This window comes from Globicephala melas, chromosome 16 (assembly GCF_963455315.2).
Source record: "Globicephala melas chromosome 16, mGloMel1.2, whole genome shotgun sequence".
NCBI lineage: Eukaryota > Metazoa > Chordata > Mammalia > Artiodactyla > Delphinidae > Globicephala > Globicephala melas.
Window position 1 is genome coordinate 61,431,757 of NC_083329.1, and position 27,887 is coordinate 61,459,643.

General features: G+C 48.0%; 1 protein-coding gene across 1 annotated transcript in view; it reads right to left on the reverse strand.

Moving 5' to 3' along the window:
• ADAMTS14 (ADAM metallopeptidase with thrombospondin type 1 motif 14) overlaps positions 1–27,887 on the reverse strand; it is a 147,330-nt gene that overhangs the window by 91,344 nt on the left and 28,099 nt on the right. Inside the window, exons 2-6 of the mRNA XM_060286031.1 lie at positions 21,905–22,052; positions 21,726–21,827; positions 20,679–20,714; positions 18,049–18,166; positions 1,771–1,899 (exon numbers count right to left, since the gene is read on the reverse strand). Of these exons, the coding sequence (XP_060142014.1) occupies positions 1,771–1,899; positions 18,049–18,166; positions 20,679–20,711 (280 nt within the window). The 5' untranslated portion in view covers positions 20,712–20,714; positions 21,726–21,827; positions 21,905–22,052. The remainder of the gene's footprint in view (positions 1–1,770; positions 1,900–18,048; positions 18,167–20,678; positions 20,715–21,725; positions 21,828–21,904; positions 22,053–27,887) is intronic.

Genomic DNA, 27,887 nt, shown 5'->3' on the forward strand with positions numbered 1-27,887 from the left:
GCGAAATGGGTGTTAATTATAGCACATAGTAAGGTTCAATAAACAACCATTCTCTGCTTCCACACCTGGCACCAATGTATCCACCACACAGCCTAAGGTGGGAAAAACTGAGTCTAAGAGATAAGAGTGGCTGCTGGTTTTGCAATGCTGCTGAGACCCGTTCAGTAGTCAGGCAAACAGGCCAACTCCTCCTTTCCTTTCCTGCTTTACTCTGTGAATGTGTTCCTAACAATTTTCGAATGCACTGTAAATCCAGAGGTGGGAATTGGAGAAAGGAGTTTTGTTATTTTTGGTTTGTTTTGTTTTTAAGAACTGCAGAGTAAAGAACCTTTCTGTAAAGTGTATAAAGACCCCTAATCTTTCTTTTGAGTTCAGACATTTTGTTGTAGGGCTTTCTTAAAGGGTGGCCAAATTGTGGATGCAAATTCTCTGACCAGACTTCTCTTGGGAATCCCTGGGTCCCCTGAAAGAGAACTTGGGTTCCTGCCCTCTTCTCTCCATGTGAGGTTTCCCAGTCCACACCCTCCCTGGGCTCTGAATATGGTCCCACTTTGTGGGCAGAGAGCTGGAATCTTCATCCTCACGGCTCCAGGACCTGACTCAGGCCTCCTGGAAAGCAGCACTTGTGGAATGAATGAAATGACATCAGGGTTTTGGAGGGCCAGTACATTTATGAAGGAGGTTCAGAGAGCTGAAGTGACATGTCCCAGGACACACAGCTCATTTGCAGCAGAGCTGGCATCAGGACCCAGAATCTAGTGCTGAGTAGGAGAGAGAGACAAGGGTAGGGGTCAGAAGGCTGTTGTAGGCTAGACTGCCAGTACAGACCAAGTGACCAAGGGCAAGTCATTTCCCCCTTTGGGCTGCAGTACCTCATCTGTCAAAGGGGAAATGGTGAGGATCACAGGAGTCACAGACGTAAACTTTAAAGTCCTGTGGAAATGCAGAGTGTGTTCTATTCCAAGCAACATCAGAGCATCCAGTTATTTGAAATGGCACCAGCAAACAGATCTACATTAAGTTTGGGAAGAACAGAGTTCTCTTTCTGGTTCTTTAAGATCCGTGAAGTCAAGGGCCAGACTGTGGTTTTGTGTGTGAGGGCTGATGAAGCAAGAGCGTGAGGTGTCCACGTGTCAGTGGGAACTTGCAGGAGAGGCAGTGAACCGTCTCCATTCTGGCCCTCCGCAAACCCGTCAGATGAGCTCAGGATTAAATGGCCTGCCTCCCTTCTCAGGGGCTCAGTTTTCCCAGCTGCAGAGTGGGGGCCCTGTGGCGACAGAAGGGAAAAGTCGTGGCATGTGATTGCTAATTTTCTCCCTCTGCAGGGCCATCCCAGGGGAACTTGCAGTGCTCTCCCTGGACTCCACCCCATACTTCCTGCCTTAGACTTGGTAAGTCAAGAGGGAGAGACTACAGCTGGGACCCCAGCAGCCTGACTCATGAACTGTGGGCTGAGGCCTTCCCTGGAGCCAGTCTCGGCAAGCAGAGAGCAAAACCTTTCCCTGGCTCTCTACCCCAACCCCCTTCCCTGGGGCTACAATGGTTGCTTTTGTTGGCAAATATTGTATGTCCAAGCTCTTTTCTACTGAGGAAGCCTTTGTTAGGAAGAGGGGACATGGGAGCAGAGCTCAGAGCCTGGGCCAGAAGGTGGAGGAAATGGCTGCGTGGCCGGCCCTGCTTCTGGAGATGATCGGAGCCAAAGCAAAGAAATCTCCTGGCATCTGCTGGAACCCTCCAAGGACGGCAGGTTCTGGGTTCCCAGTCTCTCACCTGAGATTCTGCTTGGATGTTTCTCTTGCTCACAGCCCTCCGACACTTGTCCAACACTCCTCCCGTCCAAAGCCCTGGCAGGAGATGGGGAGATGCAAACAGCTTGCACTGCACACAGTCGGCAACCACCTGGAAGACATGACAGGTGCAAGAGAAAGCCTGACAACCAGGAGAGACGGGGACGGAGAAGTGCGCACCGGATGCGGATGCGGGAGGAGGGTCACCCGTGAGCGCCCCCTGACGAGGAAGACAGCCCCAACCACTGGCACATTCTCCTTTGAGCACAGACAAAACCCTAGAGACTGGGGCTGGAGGTGCCCTGAGACAGTCTCCAAGCCAGTGCCCCAACCCCATTTTACAGGTTCTGTCTAGAGAGGGACGGGGCTCGCCTCTGGTCACACAGCTAGTTTACAGTGAGACTAAACCCAGGTACCTGCTCTCTCACCTGCAGGAGCACAGCCTCTCTCCCAGGTACCAGCTCTTCCCCTCCCCTGCTCCACCTTCCAAGAGGAGGAAGAGGGGGTTTGAGGTTGAGACAGCAAAATCTCCCCACCTCAGGGGGCGCCACAGACGCCCCTAAGGAAGCAAGAGCCTCAGCCTGAGACAGGTCTGCACAGCAAGAAGCCCGGAAGTCCCTGGCAGGATGTGGATGGGGGACACGGCACACTAGTGGCATAGGCTTGTCACAGCTTGGGGGCCCAGCAGGTGGCTGTCATTTGTTGAGTGCCAGCTGCTGTGCTTTACATGTTACCCCGAAACACACACAGAGCAGCCCTTTCTTGTGTCTCCTGGTGGGACCAGTGGCCCTCTGAGCTCTGACGTACTCAGGTGAGGAGAAAGGGAATTCCCGCCTAGCTCAGTGACAGCCACACCATCCACCCAGTTAGGAAGCCAGACAGCCAGGCCACCCTAGTCACCAGCTCACCTCCAAGCCCTATGTGCTCAACTCCAAAGGACCCCCAAATACAGCTACTTCCAGCTCAAATGCGTCCCCTGCCCCACCAGGTCACCAGCGTCCCTTCAATGGCCACTGCCATAAGTTTGTCCTAACAGACCCTCTCCCCAGCTCTGGCCCCTGACACCTCTTCTCCAACTGCATCCGAGGACATATTTGAATCACACCTTAGATCATGTATCTGCCTTTGCTATAAAACCTCCAAAGGCTCTGTTACTCTTGGGACAAAGACCAGACTCCCTAACACAGCCTATGAGGCTCTGCACAGGGTGGTCCTGCTGTCCTTCCTGCCTCCGTGTCCCCCCACTCACAGCCCTCCAGGCTAGCTCCTTGTATGCACCATGCTCATCTTGCCTCAGGGCCTTTGCACAGGCTGTCCACTCTGCCCTGAATGCTCTATCCTGCCTCTTTGCCCAGTCAATCCCTGCTCACCCTTTGGACAGCCTTCTAGTCGTCACTACCTGAAGCCTGTCTGGCCCGCCCAACCAGGGACACCATCTCTGTCCATCTCCTTCACAGTACTTCTCACTGTTGAGTTTCACCTGATTTTGTGTGATTCACAGATTAACATCTGCTTCCCCCCCTGGACCACAAGTTCCACAGGGAGCAGGGACCTTGTCTGGATTTTTTTCCAAATTGTATCCCCAGTGCCTGTCCTGTGTTTGGCACCTAGTGGGCCCTCAATAAATATTAGTTAAATTAATAATCAAATGAATGGAAGCTGGAGAAGGAAAAGTTCATGGAAAATTTGGGGAGTTAACCATTTATAAAAACTGCCTAGCATAGCTAGATCTATAGAGATACTAATTAGGTGACTGGCTGCCACGGCTTGGGGAGGAAAGGAATAGGGAGTGAGTGCTAATGGCTGTGGGGCTTCGATCTAAATTCAGATAGTAGTGATGACTGCATATATTTAGTATATATGTGACTATACTAAAGACACTGTGACTATACTAGAAACACTGAATTGTACACTTTGGAAGAATGAATTTTATGGTATGTGAATTACATCTCAATAAAGCTGTTAAAAAAAAGAAAAAAATGGGTACAACCATTATGGAGAACAGTATGGAGCTTCCTTAAAAAACTAAAAATAGAATTACCATATGACCCAGCAATCCTACTACTGGGCATATACCCTGAGAAAACCATAATTCAAAAAGACACATGCACCCCAATGTTCACTGCAGCACTATTTACAATAGCCAGGAACTGGAAGCAACCTAAGTGTCCATTGACAGATGAATGGATAAAGAAGATGTGGTACATATATACAATGGAATATTACTCAGCCATAAATCAGAACGAAATAATGTCATCTGCAGCAAAATGGATGGACCTAGACATCGTCATACTGAGTGAAGTAAGTCAGACAGAGAAAGACAAATATCATATGATATTGCTTATGTGGAATCTAAAAAAATGATACAAATGAACTTATTTACAAAACAGAAATAGAGTCACAGATGTAGAAAACAAACTTATGGTTACCAAGGGGGAAAGGGTGGAGAGGAGGGATAAACTGGGAGACTGGGATTGACATATACACACTACTATATATAGATAGATAAGGATAGATAACTAATAAGGACCTACTGTATAGCACAGGGAACTCTTCTGAATACTCTGTAATGACCAGAAAAGAGTGGATATATGTATATGCATAACTATTCACTTTGCTGGACAGCAGAAACTAACAAAACATTGTAAATCAACTACACTCCAATAAAAATTTAAAAAAAGAAAGAAGGAAGGAAGGGAGGGAGGGAGTGAGGAAGAAAGAAAGGAAGAAAGGAAGAAAGAAAATTTGGGGAGTTAAGCATTTATCAGAATAATCGTTCCAGGGGAAAACCTGAGATATATACTTGCAAGTTCTGATTCCACCATCAACAAGAAGGTCACCAGCCTCCACAGTCAGGCAGAGATGGGGGAGAAGAGTCGCCTTTGTGTCCCCCCCAACCCTTGAAGAGATACTGAAAATAACAAAGCAATCATCCTAGCAGCCACCTATGACCAGGCACTTTGCATATCTGCATCAGTTCCCACAACAGCCCTAGGCATGAGTATCCTCATCCTCCTTCCAGGCTCTGCAAGGTTGGGCGATTGCCCCAGGCAGTACTTGCAGCTACTTAATATCAGGCATATTCACTCCCAAGTTGGATTCCAGCCCACAAGCTTCTGAGTACACGTGGTGCCTGCATGAGATTCCCCCACCCTCATCCCCTTAGAGGTCACCTAGTTCATTTTGTCTTCCTTTTTATTTTCAAAAAACCTTTTTGTTGTGAAAACTATAACATACAGACAAGTGCCATGTGCTCATTTTATAAAGGGCTAAACTGAGGCCCAGAGAGCAGAGGTGACCTTTTCAAGGCCACACAGTGAGATCACTCAGGAGCAAAATAATACCCCAAGACTCCCGGTTCCTGGTCAGGTGATCTTAGAGCATCACCACTCTAGGCTCCTCCCACCCAGGACCAGGCCCCCCTGGCCGTTCATCATTGGTTCCCACCTCAGCCCAAAGTGAAGATGAAGAAAAGTTTGGATCTCTTCTTCCTGATACCTGAGAGCCACTGTCCTGCCAAGAAGTTCTAGGCCAGTGGTTCTCAAATCAGGGTTTCCCGGAGCAACAGAATATCGGCATCCCTTCAGTGTCTGTCGTCAATGCAGATTCTCAGGCCCCACCCCAGGCCTGCTTAATCAGGAACTCAGAGGAGGGGCCCAGTAATCTGTATTTTAACAAGTCCTCCAGGGCATTCTGATGCATGTTCCTATTTAAGAATCATTATTGTAAGCATAGCCTTGAAAATAGGGGCAAAAGTGGGACTGAGAACAAACTCACTGAGGATTTGTGACCTGTTCCTTATTGATGGCTGCCCCCCCCACCTCCCATCCCATCTCCAAAACCCGAGCTTGAGTTTATGTGAACTCTGAGTCCTTGGCAGAGCTCCGGGACATACAGAGGAACCAGGCCCTTCTCCACATCACCCTTCTCCATTTTTCCCCCAGCATTCCCTCTGCACATTTTTTGGCAAATGTCTAATGACCGTATCTAGGAGACCCGGATGGGCTAAGTTAACCACAGTGATTTGTCATGCATTACAGAACAGCTGATACCCCCGAGACCAGCTGAACCGTGAGATCAGTTAGAAACAATGCTGTCGTGCCCTGTGTGTAGACCTTCTGTGGTTGTGGTTACTGTGTGTTGAGGGTTCAGGGAGAGGAGGTCTCCCTGTCCTTGTGAGGAAGGATGCCAGAAAGGCCAGCTGTCCTTCAGGAACTCTCCTTCTGCCATTTCCTCTCCCCAAACTGTCGGTCTACAATTACAATACCAGCATCCCTCTAGCCAAAGTCCAGTGCAGCCCCTGACACTGGCCCTTTGGGGTTCAGGAGAGGTAGTGAAACCGAGCAGGACCCTGTGTCCCCTGTTTCTTGTTTGTAGGGAATAGGCTTCAGCCTCCATGACCTTCCCTGAGTTCCAAAGGGCAGGTTCAACGGGTTGCTAATCAGGGAAGTGAGGGGATGCAGAGACAAGGAAGGAGCAATCAAGAAACAATAGTGCAGGGCTTCCCTGGTGGCACGGCGTTAAGAATCTGCCTGCCAATGCAGGGGACACGAGTTTAAGCCCAGGTCCGGGAAGATCCCACATGCTGCAGAGCAACTAAGCCCATGCACCACAACTACTGAGCCTGTGCTCTAGAGCCCACGAGCCACAACTACTGAGCCCACGTGCCACAACTACTGAAGCCCACATGCCTAGAGCCCGTGCTCTGCAACAAGAGAAGCCACCGCAATGAGAAGCCCAGGCACCGCAAGGAACAGTAGCCCCCACTCGCCGCAACTAGAGAAAGCCCGCGCACTGCAACAAAGACCCAATGCAGCCAAAAAATAAAATTAATTAATTTAAAAATATATATTTATTAAAGAAAGGAACAATAGTGCAGTCTTGTGGCAGGGTCCTGGTTCCACCTCAAAGGATACACATAACAATATCTTTGAGCTCTTCTGCAGAACTAAAACCCCCAACAAATGGAAGGTGTTAAGTACAGTACTTGATGAAGCATTCGTCATTCCAGAGAGGTCACAGTTTGATTACCTCGAGAACCACAGAAGCTCATCAGGAGACCACCTGAGTTCAGATTAAAGGAGCACAGGCCCTGCACACACCCTGATCCTTCGCAGCGACCCCACCTTTGAACCAGTGCTATAAAACTCCGCACCAAATCCCCCAGGTTGGGACACACAGATTTTGAGGGCATGAGCCCGCTGTGTCCCCCTTTGCCTGTCAAAGCAATAAACCTATTCTTTTCTACTTCACCCAAAACTCTGTCTCTGAGATTTGATTTGGCACCAGTGCACAGAGGCCAAGTTTTCGGCATCACCAGGCAGAAAGCAGAGACCACTCGCATTTCCTGGAGCCCCTTGGGTATGACAGAAGGACTCGGAGAGATTTGGCAAGGACCCATTTCTCACAAGCCTTTCTTCCAATCCTGGTGTCCCCTCAGATGCCATGGTGGCACCCTGCAGCAGAGAAGAGCCAGGCCTCCATTCTGTTCCTTTCTCCAGATCAGTTGAGTTACATGTAACAACAACAAAATTAAATATAGCTTAATTTATTACCCCATGTAATATGGAATACTGGAGCAGGCCCATTCCGGCCTGGTTAATTTGGCAACCCGGAAGAATCATCCGACACCCCAGCTCCTTCCTCTTTCCACTCTGCCATGTCTGGTGGTTAGTCTCATCCTCAGGCTTGTCCCTTCTGAGTCACAAGATGGCTGCATTAGTGCCAGGCAACATGTGTTCACCAGATGCGAAGATCACCAGAGGCAATGGAAGAGGGAGTTCTTTCTTGTCCCCACTTTAAAAAAATTTTACTATGCAAATTTTCAAACATACACAAAAGATGATAGAATAGTATGAAGACCCGCCTCTCCCCACTTTCACCCATAACCCAGCTTCAATCATTAGCAGCCCCTGGCCAATCATGTTTTCTTTACTTCCTCCCCTCCACACCCTGGGTTATTTGAAAGCAAATCTCAGGCATTATCTCCCATTTAGTATCAGTAGTTAATAGATAAAGACTCTCTCTTCTTTAAAAACAAAACAACATCAACAACAAAAACCATAATGTCTCTGTCACACCTAACAACACACGTAACCACAATTCCTTCAGATCATCTTATATCCCATCATTGTTAAAACTGCCCCAACTGGCACGACTTTTTTTGTTTTGTTTAGTTTTGTTTTTAAGACTTGGTTTGCTCGAATCAGGGTCCAAACAAAGTCCACACATTGCATTTGGCTGTTGTGTCACAGAAGAGTCTTTTCATCTAAACCAGGGGTGGGCAAACTACACCTAGGGCCAAATCCCGCCACCGCCCTGTAAACACTCCCACCCACATCCACTTGTTTACATGTTCTTTGGCTCATTTCTTGCTACAAAGAGAGTGGAGTAGTTTCTCCAGAGCCAGCATGGCCCGCAAAGACTGAAATATTTATTACTTGGTCTTTCCAGAGAAGGTTTGCTGACCCCTAATCTAAACAATTTCCTCTTCTTTTTTTCCTCTCCATTTTTTGATTGAAGAAACCAGGACATTTGTCCTACAGAATTCTGCATTTTCTCGTGCCCCTTTTGACGAACAAGGTAAAGGCTTCCAGAGGCCTCCTTGCAGCAGTTTGCCCTCAGAGTCCAGAACTGCCCTCAGCCCATTCCTCAGCCAGTCCCCAACAAGGGCCAAGGCCCTCCTATGCAGCCATAGCTGCTCTGAAGAAGATGAACAAATCATGTTTCTATGAAAAAGGAGGGAGGGCAGTGAATGGTTACTATGTGGGAAGCCCAGATTGATTCCAACTTTCCAAAATGAGCCAACTCAGCAAAATGCCACAGCTGGTCCTGTCTCCCCCTGCGGCTCTAATGGTCAGGGTGGCCTCCTCACTCCCAGGACACAGATTCTCCCTGCTCTGGCTTCCAACTCGTGGCCAACATCTAACAAACTCCTGGCATGCCCCTGTCGCAGCTCTGTGCTGGACACCGGGAGTCAGAGGTGACCGTGGCAGACCAGTCTGTGTGTTCTGCACTCACCGTCTAGTTGAAACAGGAGGGAAGGGGGCAGGGCACAACCTTTAAAAGAATGAAAGAATGACATAGCCCGAGGACACGACATAAACTGATTAGAACCAAGTAGGTCGGGTTCCCCTGGTGGCACAGTGGTTAAGAATCCGCCTGCCAGTGCAGGGGACATGGGTTTGATCCCTGGTCTGCGAAGATCCCACATGCCACGGAGCAACTAAGCCCACGCGCCACAACTACTGAGCCTGCGTTCTAGAGCCCCCAAGCCACAACATAGTTGCAGCCTGTGTGCTGCAACTACTGAAGCCCGTGTGCCTAGAGCCCATGCCCTGCAACAAGAGAAGCCACAGCAATGAGAAGCCCGCGCACCGCAACGAAGAGTAACCCCTGCTCGACGCAACGAAAGAAAGCTCGTGTGCAGCAATGAAGACCGAACGCAGCCAAAAATAAATAAATAAATTTATTTAAAAAAAAAAAAAAGAACCAAATAGGTCCAAGATGGCAGATGAGTCGACTTCCACTAGATCTTGAGCCTCAGTATACGCTCACTGTAACACATCAGCAAGTAAATGACACACCCACAGGCGCCGTGACAGTCCCAAGGCCGGCCATAAAGGTCAAAAAGTGGGTGGTGGCCCAATTTCTGGAAATCTCCACCCCTTCCCCAAAATAGCTGGAATACTCCCCCCACTCATTAGCCTATGAAATTACCCACCCCTATAAACACTGACAACCCCATACCCTGGTGCCACTCTCGCCTTCTGAGATGGCCCACACTCTGTCCATGGAGTGTGTATCTCCCTAAATAAACCTTCCTTCACTTTACTATGGCTCGTTCTTGAACTCTTTCCTGCGCAAAGCCAAGGACCCACGCTTGGTGGCTGTCCCAGGGACTCGTCTGAGACCTGGGACGTGACCATCCTCTTGAGCCTCACTCTATTTCCTGCAACATAGTGAGGGTCACAGACAAGGGGGCTCTGTTGGGGGGGTGACCTGCTGGGAGGGGTGTAGGCACAGGTGCTTGAGGGCACAGAGCAGGGACTCCAAACCTATAGGTGAACCGATGGAAGATGCTTCCTGGAGGACATGCCCTGTGGCTGGTGGAGAGAAGTGGGCAGGGATCCGACCCTGAGGTGCCTGAAAGGCCATGTCCAGGGCTCTGGCCCATCCAGAGGGCTCCAGCAGCCACCAGAAGCTTCTATGAGTGGGCAGGAGCAGTGTTAGGATTTGGAAAGCTAGTGAGATGTAAAAACTGCTCTCAAATTCCTCACTCACGCTGTGGTACTGGGCACTTGAGGATTTAGAGCCTGAAGGGGTGAAAATGTTAAGATATAGTGGGAGGGGGTGCTTATCACAGGATTGTCTGTCTTTCTGAAATATAGCAGATATACATATATTAAGATGTAGATCTTTGTGTTATAGTTTATATTTAAATATATAATTTATATAATACATACTATAAAATGTATATTATATATAATGTATATAAATAAATGTATAATATATTATATATTATGATATATAAATGTATAACATATTTAATATATAATACAATACATACTTTAGTAACTATATAATATGTCATATAATTATGTATCGATATAAACTATAATATAAAGATATATACCTTTGGGACTCCTCTGGTTGCCCAGTGGTAAAGAATCCACCTTCCAATGCAGGGGACACGGGTTCGATCCCTGGTCAGGGAACTAAGATCTCACATGCCATGGGGCAACTGAGCCCGCATGCCACAACCACTGAGCTCCCGCACCTCAACTAGAGAGCCCACGTGCCGCAAACTACAGAGCCCGCATGCCGCAAACTACAGAGCCCACGCACTCTGGAACCCGCGTGCCACAACTAGAGAAGAGAAAAACCCACATGCAGCAATGAAAGATCCCGCATGCCTCAATGAAGATCCCACGTACCACAACTAAGACACAACGCAGCCAATAAATAAACAAATAATAAATCTTCCAGAAAAAGATATCTGCCTTATATATATATTTGATATACTTCAGAAGGACAGAGAATACTACTTTGTTTCTATATATTGTCAACACGGTGGAGTAGCAGTCTGGTGGTGAAATTGAGTCTCTGAAATGCAATTCAGGTGGTGGTGACTTCTCTTTACTCAAGGCCAACTTTGCTCCAATAGGTTGCCCTGGGCTGTGCCCCTCTCTGAGCCTCAGTTTTCTAAATCTGGATAATGAGACTACAAATATCTGCCTCCCATCAAGAACAGACACTAACCGCACCAGCCATGTCTGAAAGCTCTTTAAGAACCAGCACAGAGAAGGCATAATATTATTGGCACTTCTGCTTCCTTCTTAGCCCCTAAAACTGAAAGCCCTGAGTGACTCAGAAGACCCTGCCCTCTGCACCACTCAAAGGGCAGAGTGGTTGGAGGTGAATCTACGTTCACTCATTTCCAGGATGACCTGCCCCTTTTCAAACTGAGGGCAACCCAGGTGCTCACGCTTTGCCTGTGAAATTCTTGCCTTCCAGCGCACAGAGCTTTCATAAGCCCTAGCTTCAAGTCATCGCGAGTCAAAAACTGTCATGTGTGCAACCTCCAAAAGAGGGAGAGGCTGTCACCTGCCATCCAGCCATGGAGAAGGCTGCAGACGTTTATTGAGCATCAACTATGTACTGGGCACGATGGAAAGCACTGCAGAGACCCCAGCTCTGACCCCAGTCAGCCCCTCCAGCTCTGCTCTCCATTTACAAACTTTGAGCTAAATTCAGATGACCTGAATGCATACCTGCTTGTGATTCAAGTGGGAAGATGATGTTTCGTGTCATGTCTAGCGTTTGCTCAGCAAGAAAAAAAACTTGGTTGGGAAGTGAGGAGGCCAGGCTCTGGTCAGAACTCTGCTGCTGACTGACTGGGTAGTTCTGGGCAGTCCCTGCTGCCCTCTGCACCAGGAGTGGGTAGATGAGATCATCTCTGTGGTGCCTCTAAGCCCCGACCATCCATGACTCAGCCCCCAGGGTTTTGCACCCCTCAGCCCGGGTGCCTCTGCCCCACGCCTCCATCCAGCAGGCCAATACCCTTCCTTCAAATCCTTTGTCAGTGGTCACCTCCTCCATGAAACGCTCCGAGACATAGAACTACTCCCACTCTCCCAGCCAGCAAATCATCCAATCACACCCTCTTCTGCTCCACGTCTATACCTTGGACAAGTCCGTAGGACTTCCTGTGCTGAAATCATCCATCTGTTTAATAACTGTGAACTAAAGATCTCATTCCACCTTTACTTACTGCCTAGCATATAGTCTGGAACACAGTAAATGCTTTGTAAATGTTGGATGAATCAACGAATGAATGCATCAATTAATCATTTGTGGTTTCTTAAGTCTGCTGCAGTGTTAGGAGATCCCTGTTGTGGTCTGGAGAAAGACACGTATTTCCTGTTGAAGCATTTCTTATCAACTTCTTAAGGACAGGGGCCATTCTTGGCTCAGGTTTTGTCTCACCAGAGCTTGGCACCCAGTAGGTGCTCAATGGATGTGTGTTTCATGGACCAGCATCAAGGTCCCCTCCCCTCAGCCCTCCATACTGGGTGAGCCACTCTCTCCAGGGGGCTCAATGATTCCTCTAAGAGTTTGAACTCATTGCCATGAAGGGCGTGTGGATTAGGGATTAGATTAGGATAGAAAACGTCTACGCTGGCACCAGTGTGGGGAGCTGCAGGTCAGGCTCCCATTGGCAGGGAGCTAATCGCAAAGAAAAGCCCGCCAGCTCCTACAGCGTGCCCAAGATGACCATCACCACCATAGTTTACCAACCCGGGCTTAAGTAAAAAGTCACCAAGGGGGCTTCCCTGGTGGCGCGGTGGTTGGGAGTCCGCCTGCCGATGCAGGGGACACGGGTTCGTGCCCCGGTCCGGGAAGATCCCACATGCCGCGGAGCGGCTGGGCCCGTGAGCCACGGCCGCTGGGCCTGCGCGTCCAGAGCCTGTGCTCCGCAACAGGAGAGGCCACAACAGTGAGAGGCCCGCGTACCGCAAAAAAAAAAAAAAAAAGTCACCAAGGAGAGAACCTCTCCTACCTCCTGTTACTAAATAATAGTGATAATGGTACATCTGTGGAGCGAAGTGCAGGTACCACAGACTGCTGTTAGGGCTGGTCTAGGCCAGCTCAGCCTTCGGCCAGGGGCGGGGGCAGGGAGGGTTGGATGTCCTAAGTGTGACCCAGCCAAGGATAACGTCTCCTTCCCTTAGGACCCAATGTCAAGTTCAAATTGATTTTACCATCTTGATTCATTTAACCCCCGTGGGTTAGGGATTGTCCCCATTTACAGATGAGACAAACTGAGGTCCAGAGAAGTTAGTAACCAGCCCAAGTAAGCAGCAGAGTTGGGACTTGGAGTCGGCTCATAGACTCCAAAATCCACGCTCTCCAAGCTCCTGGAGGGTCTGCAAGCACAGCATTTGTCACCAAATTGTTAGCTTCCTAATGGTTCCTCACAGCACGTGGCTCCCCATGGTGCCTGGAGCTGGGCTGGATCCACAGCCAGCTCTCAGGAGACCGCAGGGTACTGATCAAGTTCTGTGCCTGACTGAGTTCTGTGCACTGATCAAGCTCTTGATAGAAACAGTCCCCGCAGGCCCAGCTGGAAGGTGAGAAAGGCTATCAGGCTCCAGGGATACTCAGGCCTTGGGAACTCAGTGAGGCTGGATACACACCATCTCACCCAACAGCTGATGGCAACACCCCCAGTGGTCACCATTAGTCACCCAACCGCCACCAGCACTTCTGTTCTTTTTATAACTCCGAGCAGCTGAGGCCAGCTGAGCCCTGCAGCCAGCCGTGCACATTCACGCTCCACAGGCCTCCAGATCAATTAGCCAAGTCAGCCTTGGAAACTGGGAGGCTTGTGTGGGTGGGAAGCAGGGCAGAAATCCCTCCCAGGGCCCCTGACTCAGTCCCCGAATGGTTACTTAGGGTCAGTGGAGCTGAGCCTCGGGCAGAGCGGTAGAGAGCCGCAGAACACAAGGTCATGGAGAGAGCAAAGTGCAGGGAGAATTGAGGTACACAGTGAAGACCCAAATGTGAAATAGGCTAAGACTGCACAGTACGAGCTGCAGAACCAGGGCTCCTGAGCCGTGTGCTTCCCTGGGTCCGCTCCAGCTGGCCCAGGGGAAGCTTCCTCCTACTCGGAAGCAAGCGACCTCCACTGAGTGATCAAAGTAGGTCCACATACCCCTGCAGCCCCATGGCCCGGAGAGCAGCTGAGAGATGAGCCCCCTCTGGAGGCAGCCACACCCGGTGACCTAACTGCCTTACGGGGGGGAGCCCTCCCTCAGTCCCGAGGGAGCGGCTTTTGGAAGGTGCACCGCTGTCAAGGGGCAAATGGCCCAGAAAGCAGGTGGATTTAGCCGTCACCGGAAGAAATGTCCACAGCTGCGGTCCATCCTGCGCTCTGGGTTTCAAGCAGCACTGCAACAGCCTGGGCTCAGATTGGATCCACTCAGCGCTGTCTGTCAGCCTCGGGGACGCCTGGTCCTTCCTCCTCCTCCTGGCTGCAGCAGTGCAAACAGCAGCCGAAGTGACAGGCGGGCAGCGCACTTCCCTCCTCCCTCGAGCCCCACAGCCTCATTACCAGGAAGGACAGTGGGGAACATTTATGCCCCAAAAACCCCTTGGGTGAGAGCCTTTGCTACCACGTCTGTGGGGTATATCCCCCCCCCACAGCTGCCTCTGTCGGGCTCTTATCCTCTCCTCTTCCAGAAAGATACGTCTCCATCAGCACCCATCCTTGCGAAGACCCTGAGATGTCACCCCCCTTGTACGCCAATCCCCAGTTCCCTGACAGAAGACACGAAACTCCCGGGCCAGAGATCAAGGACCTTTTGGCTCACAGCATTCTTAGCTGCATGAGCTTCACATTCCCTCGCCCCCAAGTTCCACCAAGTTGGAGGCGGGCCTGGGTGGATGCCATGCCCTCGGTGGGTTTGGGTCACAGCTGAGGAGCCCTGAGTTTAGGAAATTCCAATCTTATAAGGGGCTACTAGCAAGCCTGCCCAATCATTGCCCTGGGGGCACAGCAAAAAAAATCTGCCCTCTGCCCTGGGGAGAGATAAGATCTTCACCTTGCAGGGCCATTTGTTATGCAAAAATCCTCAAAGAGATAGTTCTGTACAGAAAGCCATAGACATCTCCCAAAAGCTACTGTGGGGGCAATGCAAGCCTGTAAGCTAAGCAGGAGAGGCTACCCGCCTCCATAAACACAAGGGCGAGCTCTGAGCCACATCCTTTTCTGCCCTTGGCTGAGCTCTGCCTTGGACTAGAGCATCTAGAAGCAGAATCCAAGACAACACAGGGGAGGGCTGGTGGTAGAGCCAGGTAACTGGAGTCCAGGAGAGGGAAGGAGGCTGGGGACAGGGTGGGGACTTCCAGGACCACATCAAACTGATAAGGAGGTCCCCCCGGGGTGCAGCCTCTGACTCAGATGTGACTGCCCACAGAGGACCCCTACCCTTGGGATTCCTTCCTGCTTGATCCATGTTACTTCCCCGACCCTAACAAGACAGAAAGTCCCAGTGGAACCCAGATCTCATCCAGATGGTAGGAACCTGAGGGCTCTACAAATTCAGCCCAGAGGTTAAAGCTCTGGGCTCTGGAACCAGACTAGCCCAGGTTCAAGCCCAGTACACCAGGTTCAAGTCCACGTCCAAGCCTAACCAACCACCTGAGTGACCTGGTCCAAGTCACTTCACCACTCAAGTGTCTCACTTTCCTTCTCCGTAAAATGAAAAGAAAATGGTACCCACTCATGAGGAATCTTGCAAAGATTAACCCGATAACCCATGGGAAAGGCTAAGCTGTCACAACGTAGCAATGCTGTGAATGATGACAACTAGTATGCCAACAATTTCTCTGGTGGGAAAACTGAAGGCAGAAAGTGTAGGTGAATTGGCCAAAGTCACACTGCAGGAGAACACAAGCTCTAATATTCCAACCCAGCTCCCCAACATCCTGCCCTGTGCACCCACACCAACAGGGGGTGCCCTATCGACCAACTCTACCTCCTTCTTTCCATCGTCTCTCCAACCTCAGCAGCCTGATACCCCCAACTCGGGCAGTAGATACTGTGGCAGGGGGATTCCGTGCACTGCTCCTGGTTTGCAGGATCCCAAAGGGCTTAAGGAGAATAAGCACTGCTGGCTCGCCACTTACCAGCTCTGTGATTTACAGAATGTTTCTTAAACAACCGCCCCACCAAGTCTCAGTTTCCCCATCTGTATAGTGGGAAAATCACAGAGCTGGTTTATCAGACTGTTACTGTATACAAAGTACTTAGCAGAGTGCCTGGCACATCGTAAGAACTCGACAAATGTCAGCTGTTATTCTGACTGCATTTAGTATTCTTGCTCTAAATGAGGATGACAAAATACTCAGACACACAGGTCTGGGGGCTTTGGTATATTCTGTGCTCTGTAAATGAGAAATTACCAAATAAGACTGTGCATGGATGTGAAAGCCCTTTTAAACTATACTAAGCTGTGCAGGTGAGAGAGGCAATGATTAAATGGCCCAGAAACGTGCTTCCATCAGAAAGGCCTGGAAGCAGAGCAAGTACATAGAGCTGCAGCAGGGTAAGGACATGGCGACCACAGGCTGGGCTCAGTTTTCTAAGCTCCCTACACTAGAATGAGAACAGGGGTGAAGATGACCACAATGCCAGCAGCCGCCTGTCAGGGGTCCCCACTAGGTCCTTTCATATCCACAACGATCCTGTGTGCTTCGCTGGCCAAGTGGGTATCAATACTCCTGTTTATAGATGTGAAAACAGAGGCTCTGGCCCATGGTCACAGAGCCAGCACTGGAACCCATTCAACAGAACACCCAAGGTCCCAAAGATGTAGGGACCACAGTGGGGCCAGAGCCGGGTGGGTCTACAGCATCTAGAGGTCCCCTGTCCTATTTCTCACAGATCAGATTAAGCATTGGCTGGGTGCGTGACAAGGGTGAGCAACTCATCCTGGTTTGCCCAGGACTTTTCCAGTTGTAGCATTCAAAGTCCCTGTCCGGCAAACTGCGATGGTTGGTCATGAAATCGAGCAGGCCCTGAGGGCACCTTCCTGGGTCAGACCTCCCATGTCCCCCGCTTCTTGCTTATATTTTGAAAAGTTTTAGCCTCCTAGGAATTCCCCGAGTTCCAAAGAGCAAACGTAATCAGTTAATAATTAGAGGAAAACAAAGGAAAGCAGTGAAACAAAACAAAATAATAATAGCTTAGCCATAAAACAAAGTCAAGGACACTCAGCTCCTCCTCAAGGGCTATAGATAATATCCTAACACATATCCTTGAGTTGTTTTGCAGGAACTAAGACCCGCCCCCCCACCAGGTAGAAGAAGTTAACTGCGTGATGACCACCAGAACATAGACCCCAGACAGGTTGGAACGAGAAAATTGATGATTGAGATTCCTGAAATACCACCCTGTTATCTCACCACCAACCAATCAGAGAATGTCCACAAGCTGATCACACACCCTGCAACCCTCACCCCTAATGTGCCTGTAGAAACCCTTGCCTGAAAGCCATCAGGTAGTTGGGTCTTTTGAGCATTAGCTGCCCATTCTCCTTGCTTGGCACTCTGCAACAAACACTGTACTTTCCTTCACCACAACCCAGGGTCAGCAGATTGGTTTTGCTTCATGTCAGGCGAGCAGACCCAAGTCCAGTTCAGTTAACAGTGACCAAGAGCCACTGGCTTCAGAATGGGGCCTATTCCCTTCCAGAGAGCCCCTGAGTACCCTCAGAGAAGCCATTCTCAGCTCCTGCTTCACACCCCACACTCACTCCACTGTTGCCAAGGAGACCTGCCCGTGCTGGAGGTGGAGGTGCTAGAAAGAGGGCAGGTGTGGCTGAGTCAGCGGTGTGTGGAGAGGCTGAGGAGGGAAGGAGGTGAGAAGCTGCAGAGACCTTATACTTATATACTTATATGCTCTTATACTTCCTTCTCGGGCTCAGCTCCACGTGAGCTGATGCTCCTGTCTCCATAGCTCCTCCCAGGCATCCTCCTCCTACTGCGGCCCATTTGCCCTGCTTGTGGCCGGCGGGGGACCCATGGATGTGACCAGCCTACGGCACTTGGGATCCTTCCTGGAGGACACATAGCACTTTCTGTGGCCCAACGGCACTTGCACCCTCTGACACGATGCCTGCAGTGGGGCTCTCTCCAGCACCTGCCCTTGGCCCCCACCAACTGGCCCACCTACAGCTCCAGCTCCCAGTGTTACCTGGCCAGGGCCAAATCCAGCTCTCCCGCACTCCCGAGGAAGTTGGCCAGTGTTCCAGAACCAGTACAGCTTCAGCACAAACTTGGTGGAGTGTTGCTTCTTGCAGGGGTGAGGCCTGCTGGGTGGGGGAAAGGTCAAGGAGAATGTAATGCTGGGAAGGAGGAAGAAGAAGCAATGTTCTATTTGCAATGAGAAGCATAGAGACGGAGACAGGGGGATGAGCAGAGGACACTCAGGATGCCTCACGGGAGCCTTCCCGGGATAGGATGGATCCAGCAGTGCTAGTTTACTAACAGGGGGGTCAGTGATGTGGTTGGTGATACTGATGGAGAATTAGGCTGAGAGAGCATTTACTATGTTATTTAAATGATTTTTCTGTACTTTCCAAACTTTCAACGTGAGTAAGTATTGCTTTCATAATCGGGGGCAATATTAAACAAAATCAGACCTATAGGCTCATCCACATCCATTACCTATGTGGCTTCCACAAGGTTCTTCCTGGCTCCTTGGAGGGACAGTGAAAGAGCCCCTGTGACCTGTGCCAGTGCCTGTGCCATGGCTCGGCGGCCACCAACCAGGACTTTGGTCCCAGCAGAAGGGGCTGGCCCGCCTGGGGGTCATGAACTTCCTGGTGACAGGTCTGTGGGGAGACTGGACCACTGCCACGGACACGTACCTGAAGGTCTTTTTTGGCGGCCAGGAGTTGAGGACCGGCATGGTGTGGTACAACGATCACCCCAGGTGGACGACACGCCCTGCCCACGGGGTGGGGGGACCTGAGGGTGCAGGACTCTGGCTGGGACGATGACTACCTTGGCTCTTGTGACCCCAAGCTTACTGCACGGAAGTCGGAGGTCAAAGACACCTGTTCCCTCAGTGAAGGGACCCTGGAGTTCGTGTGCAAGGTGACTGGCGCCCCACGCCTGAGAGGAGCCGGATGCCTGCGCTACAGCCCTCAGGAAGTCTTGGGGGAGCTCTCAGGAACTGCAGTGGGGCTTGCGGGGAAGGCTCATCCCACCCAAAGGCTGGGCCTGCTTCCTTCCCCAAGAGCAACCGAGACATCTGCGTTCCCAGGAAGCTGAAATGCAAGGGACATAGCTCTGCTGAGGCCCTTCGTCCAGGGAAATAAAGGGATAGGAGGTGGCTGACGGGGCAGATCAAGGGCTACTGGGAGGAGGTAGGATGGGGATGGGATCTCCCCTGCTTTTTATTCCACCAGGTGCTCTGTAAAGGTGTCTTCCCCAGATGCCCTGGCTGGGCAATGAATTCACGAATCCTTATACAACCCGTAACTGGTCCCGCCAATGCTATGCTGGGCACTGAGAACCACGGGGTTTATTCTTAGAGCTGCTGGGCTCTGAGAAGGAGGACAGCCTGCTGCTAATTACCTGGATCCTGTGATGTGGGCTTTGGGTGGCTCTCAGCCCCGGCCTGTCCTGCTCAGAGCCCCTTGCTGTCCAGGGAGCGAAGGGGCTGCAATGAACTTGACTTTGCTCTAACCCCAAATCTCCTGAGACCACTTAGGGGCCTTCCTTCCATCCTACCCATCCTGCACTGGGAACCAAACAGAGCTGTCCTGGCCTCGCTGTCACCCACCTCAGTCCTGATAACCCTCTCCGGGTGGGTCTACTCATGGAAAAGTTCCGGGTCCCTCTGAGATTAGTAAGCTGCTCTGGGGTTCCAAGGAACAACAAAAATGCCTGTCGTGAGTGTATTTCTCTCTTGGTGGAAACTGAAGGAAGAGGTGTACCAGCCACTGGAATATGACATTCAACAAAAACCTTCCTATAATCCTCAAGAGGGCCTTATGCCACAGCAAAGAACGCTTTCAGCGGGACCCTGGATCTGAAGCCCGTGGGGTCTGCTGGCGGCCCACCTCCACAGAGGCTCCTGACTCGCTATCCCCAGATGTCCTCCGCTTGCTGACATGTTGCATGTTACCCACCCTGGGTGGGACAGGAGACAATCACACTCCCCACTCCACCCCCAGAGGCCAGGCCCTGAAGACTCTTGTGGGACCCAGTCACAGGGAAGACAATTCTGTCCCTCACCGCCCACCTCAGACCCACAGGCCTGACCCCAAGGTCCCTCAGGATCTGGTCTATTCTCTTCCTCTTCTCCAAAGGCCCATTTTAAAGTGGATTTTTTGTTTTTTGTTTTTTTTGCGGTACGCAGGCCTCTCACTGTGGTGGCCTCTCCCGTTGCGGAGCACAGGCTCTGGACGCGCAGGCTCAGCAGCCATGGCTCATGGGCCCAGCCGCTCCGCGGCATGTGGGATCTTCCCGGACCGGGGCACAAACCCATGTCCCCTGCATCGGCAGGCGGACTCTCAACCACTGCATCACCAGGGAAGCCCAAAAGTGGTTTTTATTTTTAACCAAAGCTCCATCTTTAACCCAAAGATAAATTCTATCTTTTAGCTCTTCCCCAAACCAAATGAAGACAAACAAAAAAATCTGCTGGTACACACCAGATCAGAACAGCTATCATCCAAAAGTCTACAAATAATAAATGCTGGAGGGGGTGTGGGGAAAAGGGAACCCTCCTACACTGTTGGTGGGAATGTAAATTGGTGCAGCCACTATGGAAAACAGTACAGACATTGTTTAAAAAGCTAAAAATGGAGTTACCATATGATCCTGCAACCCCACTCCTGGGTCCATATCCTGAAAAGATGGAAACTGTAATTCAAAAAGATACGTGTACCTCAATGTTCATTGCAGCACTATTTACGACAGCCAAGACATGGAAGCAACCTAAATGTCCATTGACAGAGGAATGGATAAAGAAGATGCGGTACCTATAGGCAATGGAATATTACTCAGCCATAAAAAAGAATATAATAATGCAGTTTGCAGCAACGTGGATGGACCTAGAGATTATCGTACTAAGTGAAGTCAGACAGAGAAACACAAACATCATATGATATCACTTATATGTGGAATCTAAAAAAAAATGATACAAATGAACTTATTTACAGAACAGAAATGGACTCACACGCACATAGAAAATAAAAACTTATGGTTACCAAAGGGGAAAGGGGTAAGGGGGGAAGATAAATTAGGAGTTTGGGATTAACACATACACACCACCATATATAAAATAGATAAACAATAAGGACCTCCTGTATAGCACAGGGAACTAAGTTCAATATCTTATAATAACCCATAATGTAAAAGAATCTGAAAAAAATATATATGTATAACTAAATCACCTTGCTGTGCACCTGAAACACTGTAAATCAACTATTCTTCAATTTTTAAAATCTGCTGGTCAACCTAAAATAGCATTTTCTCCACTTGTTGACAATAAACTTTCAAATATAGTAGGGTCTACTCTCAGAACTCCATTTGCATTGAGAAGCACAGCCTCTCCGAAAGATAGAATCTCCATATGAACTGGTCTCAGAACTGAGATGACTCAGCTCCTGTCTCCCCCAGTGCACACCCTCCAGCAGCTGCTTGCCCCTCCCCAGGGGTGGGAGCTCACTACCTCTGAAGGATGCTCATTTCATAACAGGATGATTCTGTTAAGGATGACTCATTAACAGTTGTTTTCTCACCTTCAGCTCAAGCCTGACCCTCCTCCCTCATGGTCTAGTCTTTTCTCCGGGCACTCAGACACGCTCCTCCCTCAGCATCGCTGGACAGCAGTAAGGACCCCTGAGGTTTGCTCACCGGCCTTTCTTCACACACAGCGTGTTTCCGGTCCCTAGAGCACTTGACCGGCTCTAGCTCCTTGGGCCTCGCAACAGCCTCGCGACAGTAGGCAGGGCTAGTCTGGGCACGGATGGAGAGGCGGACACTCAGGACACTTTCCCATCGCCTCCAGTTCCTGCATAAACAAGTGCACCAACCTGGAAGCCAGGCCTCCCCACTCCTCGGTCAGTGCCACGTTCGTCATGTTGGATCACACTCCCAGGAAGCTCTGGGGTCGGATGGTCTGTGTCAGTCCCAGCTCTGCTTCCCGCTGGCTGAGGGACCGCTCAGCCTCACTTTCCTCATCTGCAAAATGAGAAGCAGGACAAGAAAATGCGGGGTAAGAGGGCGAGAGATTGTTCAGGCAAGGATTGCTCTCCTCCTTGGCCCTTTACCCCCTGTGCAGGACTGGCTGCCGGCAACATTGCAAAGAAGCCATCTGGTGGTTAAGTGCAGGAGTTCTGGACTGAGCCCACCTGGGTTCAAACCCCAGCTCTGCTGCCTACTACGTGACCTTGCGTAAGGATTAAATGAGATAATGCACATTAAGTGCTTAACACAGTGTCTGCCCCAATAGATGCTCAAAACAATACTTTTAAATTTGAACTTTAATCCTCCAGTATCCACAGTACGCACCCTCCCCTCACTGCCAGCTCCTTTGCTCGCATGATTCTATACCTCCACATGCCTAGCTCCTACTTGGCTCCCTTCCCAAGTTGGATGTTTATCCCTTAGTTGATAGGGAGGCACGGAAGGTGGTTGGACAGGGAATGAACCTGTTCTACAGGAGAGGATCTGAGCACATGAGGGTCTGTGCAACAGGCCATGGGTGACATGAGGAGGCCTGACCCTACCAGCTGCAGGTCTAGGAAAGGGTACGCAAACCCAAGAGGTTGGATGAATATACACAGCTGTTGATGGATTGACGGAAGGGGCTGGAGGGACGAGGAGCAAATAAAGATGATCCCACTGGTTCTTGTCTTGGTAACTGGGAGCAGGTGGGAATCACCCCCTGAAATGAGGAAGAGAAGTTCCGAAGGGAAAGGGAAGAGTTTCTTGGAACAAAGGTTTGAGGTTTCTGGAACTCAGCCCATGGAACCCACCCCAGATCCCTGGGCTGGGGAGAAATCCGAGTATCATCAGCCTCTGGGGTGGCAATGGAAGCCACAGGAGAGGATAAGTTGACTCCAAGGCCAGTGCATGCAGACAGAATAGAAGCTTGATGGTGGAAATAAAACATTCCTGGTAACTGGAGGTCTTGCCCCTTCAGAATGACCTTCATAAGGTTCTTATGTGTGGCATAGATAGAGGTATATCAGTGAAATAAAACTGAGGACCCAGAAATAAATGCATGCCTTTTTGGCCACGCTCTGCGGCACGCAGGATCTTAGTTCCCTGATCTGGGATTGAACCCACACCCTCGTCAATGAAAGCCCGGAGTCCTAACCACAGGACTGCCAGGGAATTCCCTAAACACATGCTTTTATAGCCAATTGATTTTCAACAAGTGTACCAAGACCATTCAGTGGGGAAAAATTAGTCTTTTCAACAAATGGTCTGGGAATACATACTTGCTATACATACAGGGAAAAATAATGAAGTGGGACCTTCACTTCACATCATATATAAAATTAAAATGGATCAAAGGATGTGAACTAAACTTACTGTGGTAATCATTTCACAACATAGGTAAGTCAAATCATGCGGTACCTACACCTTAAACTTACAAGATATGTCAATTATTTCTCAATAAAGTTGAAAGGAAAAAGTAATAGCAAGCAGGAGTTCTATTTATTCCACCATTACAACTTCACTCAGACTGTACTCTGTATGCTTTAGGAGTAGATTTTCCATATCCATACTAATGTCTTCTCATGATAATGTTTATCATTGATAGCAGTTGTGTTTTTCTTTCTAATATTGGAGATTTTCTTAGGATATTTTTAAAAAATTAATTTATCACCTGAAAAAAAAGTGGATCAAAGACCTAAACCTAAAATCTAATATTACAAAACTCGTAGAAGAAAATTTAGGTATAAATCCTCATGGATTAGGCAATCCTGCCTTGTGTTAGGCTATTGTTTCTTAGATTTGACACCAAAAACATAAGCAACAAAAGAAAAAAATAAATAAACTGAAATTTATCAAAATTAAAAACTTTTGTGCTTCAAAGAACAATATCAAGAAAGTGAAAAAGGGCTTCCCTGGTGGCGCAGTGGTTGAGAGTCCGCCTGCCAATGCAGGGGACACGGGTTCGTGCCCCACTCTGGGAAGATCCCACATGCCGCAGAGCGGCTGGGCCCGTGAGCCATGGCCTCTGGGCCTGTGCGTCTGGAGCCTGTGCTCCGCAACGGGAGAGGCCACAACAGTGAGAGGCCCGCATACCGCAAAAAAAAAAAAAAGAAAGTGAAAAAGACAACCCACAGAGCAGGGGTAAATTTTTGCAAATCATATATCTGAAAAGGGTCTAATATCCAGAATATATAAAAGAAATTTACAACTGAACAGTAAGACAAATAACTCAATTTTTAAATGGGCAAAGTACCTGAATAGACATTATTCCACAGAAGATATACAAAATGACCAATAAACACATGAAAAGATGTTCAACATCATTAGTTCTTAGGGAAATGCAAATCAGAACCACAACGAGATGCCACTTCCCACGTGCAGATGGCAATTTCTCAAAAAGTTAAACCTAGAGTCACCACGTGACCCAGCAATTCCACTCCTAGGTATATACCTCAAAGAAATGAAAATGTATGTCCGCACAAAAACTTGTGTATGAATACTCATAGCCCCGTTGTGCATGATAGTCAGAAAGTGGAAACAACCCATCACCTGATAATTGGTAAACAAAATGTGGTATAACTATACAATGGAATATTATTCAGAGATGAAAAGAATAGAGTACTGATAAATGCTACAACATGGATAAATTTTGAAAGCCTTATGCTAAGTGAAGGCATCCAGACACACAAGGTCACATATATATATCATATGATTCCATGTATATGAAATTTCCAGAATAGGCAAACCCACAGAGAGAGAAAGTGGATTAGTTGCTAGATATGGGCTTCTTTTGGGGGTAAGGAAAATGTTCTAGAACTGATAGTGGTAATGGTTGCACTACACTATGCATGTACTTAATGCCACTGAATTTTACACTTTAAAAGGGTGACTTTTATGGTACACAAATCTTAATTTTAAAAAGGAAAAGCATTTATTTTTAGGTATGGGCTTATTCTCATTTTTTATTTCTTTCCATGTTAGTTTCGGTAAGCTATGGTTTTAAGAAAATATTGATTTTACCTAAATTGTCAAAATTATTGGCATGAAATTGTCCATAATATCTTATGATCTTTTTAATGTTTGTAGGCTCTGTACTGATATCATCTTTTTCATTCCTGATCTTTTTTTTTTTTCCCTGATCTTTTTAATTTGTGCCTTCTCTCTCTTTTTCTATATGTCTTGCTAAAGGTTAATAAATTTTATTTGTCATTTAAAAAAAACAACTATGGCTATTGATTTTTCTTTATGGTATATCTGCTTTCTGTTTCATTAATTTCTTCTCTTTATTATTTCCTTCCTACACTTTTCGGATTTAATCTGTTGCCCTTTTTTGCATCTTGAGATAGATACTTTAATTATTGATAGTAAATCTTTCTCCTTTTCTAATATATGCATTTATGACTATAAATTTCCCTCGAAGCTTGACTTTTGTCACATCCCACATATTTTAGCATTTTGTATTTTTATTATCATCCAGTTCAAAGTATTTTCTAATTTACTCTTTGTCTTAGGGTCATATTGAAAGATATTGGCTGATTTCCAAACATCTTGGGATTTTCTTTTGTTCTTGTTCTTGATTTCTAGCTAAATCCATTAGACAACAGAGCATTCTCTGTAAACTTTCAATCCATTGAAGTTGATTCCACTTTTGAGACTTATTTTATGGCCCAATAGATAAACAATTTAGAGAAATGTTCAATGTGCCCTTAAAAGAAGATGCTCTTTTACATACAGGCTGGATCTTCTCTTCCATACCTATCATTTTCTCTCATATCTTTTCTCCCCCCATTCTCCAGTTTATTTTTATTTCTTTTTCCTTCTTTTCATCTTCTATTTCCCTTATGATATTATTTGTGTTATTTATTCACTCTGGTATTCACTCTAGTTTTCATTTCTGAGATGGTTTTTCTTTTTAGAAAAGAAAAATAGTTTCTCCTTACTAAATTCTATGTGAACTCTTTTCAATTCTTCCTTTTGTCCAATTATCTCATTTATGAATTTTTTTTTTTTTTTTTTTTTTTTTTTTGCGGTACGTGGGCCTCTCACTGTTGTGGCCTCTCCCATTGCGGAGCACAGGCTCCGGACGCGCAGGCTCAGCGGCCATGGCTCACGGGCCCAGCCGCTCCGCGGCATGTGGGATCTTCCCGGATCGGGGCACGAACCCGTGTCCCCTGCATCAGCAGGCGGACTCTCAACCACTGCGCCACCAGGGAAGGCCCTCATTTATGAATTTTTATGACCCTGTGTTATGCTTTAATTTCATACCTTCAGTCATTTTTCAAAAAAATTCTTTTAGCTCATTTTGAAATATTAAAGTAAAAATGTCATTTGTTTTGTAGGCATGCCTTTCCAGAGAACCTCATTGTCTGAGGACCTGTTTATGCTCATTAGTCCCTTTTCTTATTAGAACACTGAGTGGGGCTGGCTTCCTTCCCTCAACTCTTTTCTGTTGCCCGTGTTTAAGTGAGGTAGGTTTCCCTGTACTCCTGAATAGGAAGAATGGGCAGATTTCTTGGCCAAGATTCATGGCTCTAGGGCTCCCCCTTCTGTTGTACTGGAAAATGGCTTTAAGATGTGGCTTCGGAGGAGCTTGAGAACTGCTTCCTGTTACACTCCCCTACTTTCATCTGGATCTTCTCTTTACTTGGTTCCTCACTGTCCTGTTTGGTTTGGATTCCACTCCCAGCCATTTCTCCTCAGTGTAGGGCTTTGTCCTAAAACGGATATTTGGCTGGCAACTTTCAACGTTTCATGGGGAGATTTCATGTGCTACTGGGAGGATTAATTTACATCATAATTTTAAAGCACTTCTCAAGGTGCCTGGCAGATAGTGTTAAATATGGGATATTTATAATAATTATAATCATTAATACCTACCCATTTTTCCTACATACTAGTCCTACTCATAAACACAAGCTATTTCCTTGATGTGGGTCTCTCTCTTTCCTGCCTCCATGCCATTGCTCCTGCTATCCTGCCCCCTGAAAACCATGTCTGCCACCTACCAATGCGCCATGTCTGCCACCTACCAATCCGTCAAGAGCGTCTGAGTCCTGTGACATCAGTGGGTTAACTGAACCTAAAACCACTACTCTGGACCACTGAAGCTCCTCATTTCTAAGCCACATATCCCAAACCCCCTTTAAAATCTTATGCCAATGACCTACCTTTTATTTAGATCTTTCACTCTGTGCTAAGCCCTGTACATACATTACCTTTTAATCTCCACAGCAATACTTTGAGTTACAGGCATAGTGGGATAGGTACAATTATTGGCCTTATTTTACATATGAGGACACTGAGGCTTAAAGAGATTAGATACTTATCCAAGGTTGATTGTTAGTTGGGATACAGCAGTGATTTTGACCAGGCAGTCTGGCTCCCAAGACTATAAACTCAGCCACGGTGCTAAAACTTCTCCGGACTGTAGTCCCCATTAAAGACAGAATCCTATCTTGTGTGGCTCTGTAATCATCAGCACCTAGCATATAGTAGGTGGTCAGTAAAGACTTCATGGGTGAGTTACAACAGATGAATGTGCACAGTACTTTGTGCTGGTCAAATGCATAAGGCTTCAGGGTTTTAAGACAAAACTTTTCTAGCTGAAAGGCACATGGAAAAGTCTCCTACACTGCTCTATTTCTTCCAAAGAGCCATTAGTCAGACTCTTACTCAGAGCTTCTTTTTTTTTTTTTTTTTCCATTCAGCTTTAAGCTCAGTGAGACGTTTAAATTTTCACAAGCCTTGGCCACTAGTAACCCATTACAAAACTCCCAGACATGGCCAAGCATGGCCCTCAAGACATTCACAAAACCCACATCAATTTTCTAAACTCTATAATCTGAGGCC